The 5,625-nt window shown below is 48.7% G+C and overlaps 2 protein-coding genes across 2 annotated transcripts; one reads left to right on the top strand and one right to left on the bottom strand.

The window, feature by feature from the left end:
* Window positions 1–2,439: 2,439 nt before the first annotated feature.
* LOC101982209 (histone H2A type 2-C) lies at window positions 2,440–5,117 on the top strand. Its single transcript, XM_005356941.2, is given in 2 exon segments — window positions 2,440–2,803; window positions 3,707–5,117. Coding segments are annotated over 2 exon segments (735 nt in total). The 3' UTR covers window positions 4,078–5,117.
* Window positions 2,982–3,595, bottom strand: LOC101981925 (histone H2A type 2-C). The gene has a single exon (XM_005356940.2). It carries the CDS (start codon window positions 3,369–3,371, stop codon window positions 2,982–2,984), a length of 390 nt encoding a protein of 129 aa, XP_005356997.1. The 5' UTR covers window positions 3,372–3,595.
* Window positions 5,118–5,625: the final 508 nt, after the last annotated feature.

Here is a 5,625-nt window from a genome sequence, read left to right as displayed (position 1 = left end):
ATTGGGAGAGGGGGAGGGAAATGGGAGGCGGTGGCGGGGAAGAGACAGAAATCTTTAATAAATAAATTAAAAAAAAAAAGAAATACAGCATCTGTTTGCAGAAGAAAACGGCCAAGGCCAGCAGAGAGCTAAGTCAGACAACGTTGGCTAAAGAACACAGGATACCTCAGACACATCTGCCTCCGGACGATAACCACTGCTCTCGGTGGGTGGGGGTGGGAGGAGCCGTTTTTTCCCAGGAACTGAAACTAACTCTTTTGAGGCCCTGGCTCCCGTCTAGATCAGACCTTGACAAGTCTGCCCCTCTGCAACACAACTACTGTACCATTGTCCTTTCATCTGGGCCTCGGAGAAAACCCTGGATCAGTCTGCTTTCCAGCCCAAGAAGCAATGCCTTCTTTTTACTAGATTTGCTTTTTGTTGTTTTGTTTGTTTTGTGGATTTCTGTGCAGTCTGAGCTAGGTGTGCTGGGGGCCTGGAGCCTGATACTGATAAAATAACCACAGGTGGCTGGGTTTGAACTCACAATCACCTTCCTTGGATGGGTTGACAGGCATGTGCCTCCATGCTCAGAGCCACTATGCGGCCTTAGGCTTGCTGTTTCTTACATTTGTACACGCAAACATGCATTTACATGTTTAAGTACTTTAGGTGCACCTCAGACATGTTTTTATAAAGTTGTTTTGCTAAAATCATTTAAAAAAAATTTTTACAGACCTGATGTGGTCTAGCCTGGGTGTCCTGAGGGCACGAACATTCCGCTATACAATCATAATGCTGCTTGTTAGACTCACGATATTTAACACATAATAACATTTTCCTTAGCCTCTGAGACAAGTTAAAACTTTCAGAAAAATTACAGTACTGGCATAGTAGCAGACAATATCTCTACCTTTTACCTAGGACCACTGATCTTGTATCTCCACCGACCGCGCCCCACACACCCTTTGGAGACAGTCTCACTATGCAGTCTTGACTGGCCTGGAACTCTGCATAGACCAGGCTGGCCTTCAATTCACATACATCCTCCTGCCTATGCCTTTTAAGTGCTGGGTTTATAGGTCCGAGTCACCACACCTTGTTTTTTTTACCAGCAACATTTTGCTCAAATTGTTTCATATCTCTCTTTGAATGTGTGTATTATGATGATAAAATAATTATTTTTGCTGAATCACTTCCATTGCAAAAAAAGTTGTTTTTTTTTTAAATTTATGTGTACAAGTGTTTGCTGAATATGTGTAAGTGCCTGATGCCTGAGAAGCCTAGGAGAAGCTGGTGGAACCTTGCAAGCTAACGTGTGTGCTGGCAACTAAAGCCGGGTCCTTCACAAGAGCAGTGCTAATTCTTAATTACTGAGTCATCCACCTCTCCAGCCTCTGGATGTAAACTATTTTCACCTGTAAGTGCTGTAAATATACCCACTTGTCCTCTAAGAACCAGGTGCCATCCTAAAATACTGCTATCACGGCTCCCGCAATGAAGTACCGCCTGTCTATCTAGTACCCAGCTGGTGGCCTGGGTTACCAGCCCCTCACCAGTGTTCGCCATGCTTTCACTGTGCCCTCAACACTCGTCTGGGATCTTAACGCTTGTTGTAGTAGTGACCCGGGGTGGGGCTTTAGGAATGGTGAGGCCAAGATGGCATTGCTCTCAGAATGGACTAGTGCCCTAGAAATGGGCTTGAGGAAGCAAGGCTACTCCCTTATCCCTTCTGCAAAGATATCTGGACAGCGTCATCTCTGAGAACTGGCCTTCACCAGACTTAAGTCCATTGGCAATTTGATGTTGGTCTTCTGTCTCTAGAACTTAAAAAAAAAAAAAAATTCTTTCTACATTCCCTAGTCAGTGCTATTTTGGTGTGGCAGTACAAACAGACGAAGACAGCGTCCCTGCAATGCTGAGTCTGTGGAAACGCGGCCAAGGATCGTGCGGTAGGTACTTACTGGGCTCCAGATCCCCATTCTGCGGAGATCACTGTCTGCAGTGTGAAAAATGGATTGTAAGAGAGGCAAGAAATGAAATGAAAAGAAATGAAAGTGAGAGGCCAGCGGGGAGGTTAATACTTTGGAGGAGAGTGGCTTTCTGTGCTCTTGAAGGGTGATGGTGGTGGTTTCTCTAAACCTTTATAAGTTACCACACTAAAATAAACAGCTCCGCGAAAACCTTCTGCCTTTAAAAATTCTTTGGTGTAAATAGGGAGCTTTAATGTGGCGTTCATCGATTGGTAAATTAAAAAAAATCCGTCATTTCCGGTACTGCAGGATGTAAAGCATGGAGCCTACCTTCTGCTCTCCCATTGGCTATTGGAGGCAGCTCTGCTTTCAGCCAATCAAACTACTTTTCCTTCACCCCTCCCGACACATCTTATAAATTACCCCAAATTGCTTCACCTTTCCTTATCCTTTTCTTGAAAAAGCAGTTATTGCTTATTCCGCCATAATGTCTGGCCGCGGTAAGCAAGGAGGCAAGGCCCGCGCCAAGGCCAAGTCGCGGTCGTCCCGCGCCGGGCTGCAGTTCCCGGTGGGGCGCGTACACCGGCTGCTGCGCAAGGGCAACTACGCGGAGCGGGTGGGTGCGGGCGCGCCCGTGTACATGGCTGCCGTGCTGGAGTACCTGACGGCCGAGATCCTGGAGCTGGCGGGCAACGCGGCCCGCGACAACAAGAAGACGCGCATCATCCCGCGCCACTTGCAGCTGGCCGTGAGGAACGACGAGGAGCTCAACAAGCTGCTAGGAGGGGTCACCATCGCCCAGGGCGGCGTCCTGCCCAACATCCAGGCTGTTTTATTACCAAAGAAAACGGAGAGCCATAAACCCGGCAAGAACAAATAATTTATTCACTATCCCTCCTTACGCAAAAAGGCTCTTTTAAGAGCCACCAAAGAATCAACTAAAAGGGCTGATCACAAACTAACGCATTAGCTCATTTTAATGAGGACTTGGTGGCTCTAAAAAGAGCCTTTTTTGTATTGACGTCAGTTTCACTTGCTCTTAGTCTTGTGGCTCTCGGTCTTCTTGGGCAGCAGAACGGCCTGGATGTTGGGCAGGACGCCGCCCTGCGCGATCGTCACCTTGCCCAGCAGCTTGTTGAGCTCCTCGTCGTTGCGGATGGCCAGCTGCAAGTGGCGCGGGATGATGCGCGTCTTCTTGTTGTCACGGGCCGCGTTGCCCGCCAGCTCCAGGATCTCGGCCGTCAGGTACTCCAGCACGGCCGCCATATACACGGGCGCGCCCGCACCCACCCGCTCCGCGTAGTTGCCCTTGCGCAGCAGCCGGTGCACGCGCCCCACCGGGAACTGCAGCCCGGCGCGGGACGACCGCGACTTGGCCTTGGCGCGGGCCTTGCCTCCTTGCTTACCGCGGCCAGACATGACTTTACAGTAAAACTAACTTTTGCAGCTTTACTACAAAGCTAGGTTTTAACGTCTTAAGGTCTTTATACGCTTTCCTAGGGGTGGGGTCAGGAGCCAGCTTTTCATTGGTCGTAATTTGGTCGCCGAGAAGTCCAATGAAATCTGAAATTTAGAGTCTTTGTTACGTAGGCTTGTACTGAAAACACAAGCTTCATGTATGAACCAATGGAAATAAAAAGTATTTTGAGGCCTAATTTACATAAGGTCGTTATAAAAGGCTCAGGTCCTCGTGCGTGTAGCTTGTTTTCTCACTTACTAGGCAACTCTCCTGTGCTTTGAAATCATGCCTGAGCCGGCTAAATCCGCCCCGGCTCCCAGGAAAGGTTCCAAGAAGGCTGTCACCAAGGCGCAAAAGAAAGACGGCAAGAAGCGCAAGGGCAGTCGCAAGGAGAGCTACTCCATCTAAGTGTACAAAGTGTTGAAGCAGGTGCACCCCGACACCGGCATTTCGTCCAAGGCCATGGGCATCATGAACTCTTTTGTCAGTGACATCTTCGAACGCATCGCAGGCGAAGCTTCGCGCCTGGCGCATTACAACAAGCGTTCGACCATCACGTCCCGGGAGATCCAGACGGCCGTGCGCCTGCTGCTGCCGGGCGAGCTGGCTAAACAGGCCGTGTCGGAGGGCACCAAGGCTGTCACCAAGTACACCAGCGCCAAGTAGAGGATGAGGCACTCGCTGCCCCCTTTGCTCTTGCAGAACCACCCGCTTAAATCAGGAAAGAGCTTTGTCAACTCGCATTAGTTTCTAGTTCCTATTCCAAAGTTAAACTTTAAGGGTCGTGGAGAAGGTACACTTCACAGTTTTAAGCATTTGTAGTTTTGAGGTTCTCTGAGCTGGTTTGTAGTTGGCTGTTGAGCTCCTCGCACCCATTTAGCTCCTAGGAGTTACTTTTAAACTAGGGTAATGGAGGTTGGCCTCTCGGCTAGGTTTCTTCCGTGTTCTAGACTGTTCGAGCACTTTATCGACTTAAAGTGAGAGGACTGACTTGCTTACTTTGGCGGTTGGAGGGCTCCAGGACACACCTAAACCTGTGGCGACGATGCTGAGTACCAGTCAACAACCGAAGTCACTCGGTTCAGTTATGTGCCCTGGGTACAGGCGGTTTCTGGTAGTTGAGGGCGGTGTCCTCGCCTGGAACTGATTAATTTACCAACACGAACGTGCGGCGTTGCTGCGAATTTGGTAGAAGACGGTTGGGGTTCTCACTCAAGCTTTAGATCCCTCCCTGATCGTGGTTTGTGATTACCCCCTCCCTCACCCCTAATTTACGGTGTCCTCGCCCTTTAACTGATTGGTTTACCAATGCGAACGTTCAGCGTTGCTGCGGCTTTGGTAGAAGTCTGTTGGGGTTCTCCCTCAAGCTTTAGATTCCTGTCCATGGCTTATGATTTTCTTTTTTCTTTTTTGTTCTCCCCCGTTTAATACTTTGCTGTGCTTTAGTACCGCCGCGGTGCCGGGTTGCCGCAAAGATTGCTCATTTCCGCTCTGGACCCATGAAGTGATCTAATTCACCAACCCAAGGAATTAAGTTCTTCCTGGTGGTCGCGTCTACAGTGTCTGAAGTTTGCTTTCCTGTTTACACCGTGGTCAAGCCGGCCAGATGTTCTGATAAGTCCAGATCCCGCAAATGCCTGACATACTCCAAATGCTCAAGTATTTATTACTGAATTAATTATCGTATCATTGCTTTTGTAATTGTTTCCGTGGTTTGGCGGGGGGGGGGGGGGGCTTGTCTGTTCGATGCAACAGAAGTGTTTGAAGATTCTTTCTCCCAATCCGTCCTTATAATTAATGCGGTGGCTGTTCTTGACTGGAAATAACTGAAACGGAAGTGACACTACACCTGTGCGGGATTTTTTTTTTCTTAAATAATTTGAAGTGAGAAGAAGCACTTTTAGTCTGAATCTTTTGAGATGGAAAGACCCACCTTTAGTCTGGGCCACACCTTCTGCTGTCCTGCTGGCAGCCTGTATAAAGGACTAGAAAGAAGGAAGCTTGCTCTCGCTGGCTGGTCTCTTCCTTCACTGGTGTTAGAGCCTACTTCTGGATTCTGGCATACACTGAAGACGAGCCATCCAGCCTGGTGGACCCAACAGCTACTGGATTCATGGGCCTTCTGTTGGGAAACTGCCACTGTTTGTTGGACTAGATGGACCCCAGCGTGTAAACCATATATATGTATGAAAAAAGTACATATATATTTCACTC

Source organism: Microtus ochrogaster, chromosome 21 (genome assembly GCF_000317375.1).
Source record: "Microtus ochrogaster isolate Prairie Vole_2 chromosome 21, MicOch1.0, whole genome shotgun sequence".
In the NCBI taxonomy this organism is placed as follows: domain Eukaryota; kingdom Metazoa; phylum Chordata; class Mammalia; order Rodentia; family Cricetidae; genus Microtus; species Microtus ochrogaster.
This window is presented reverse-complemented; position numbering and strand designations above follow the sequence as displayed.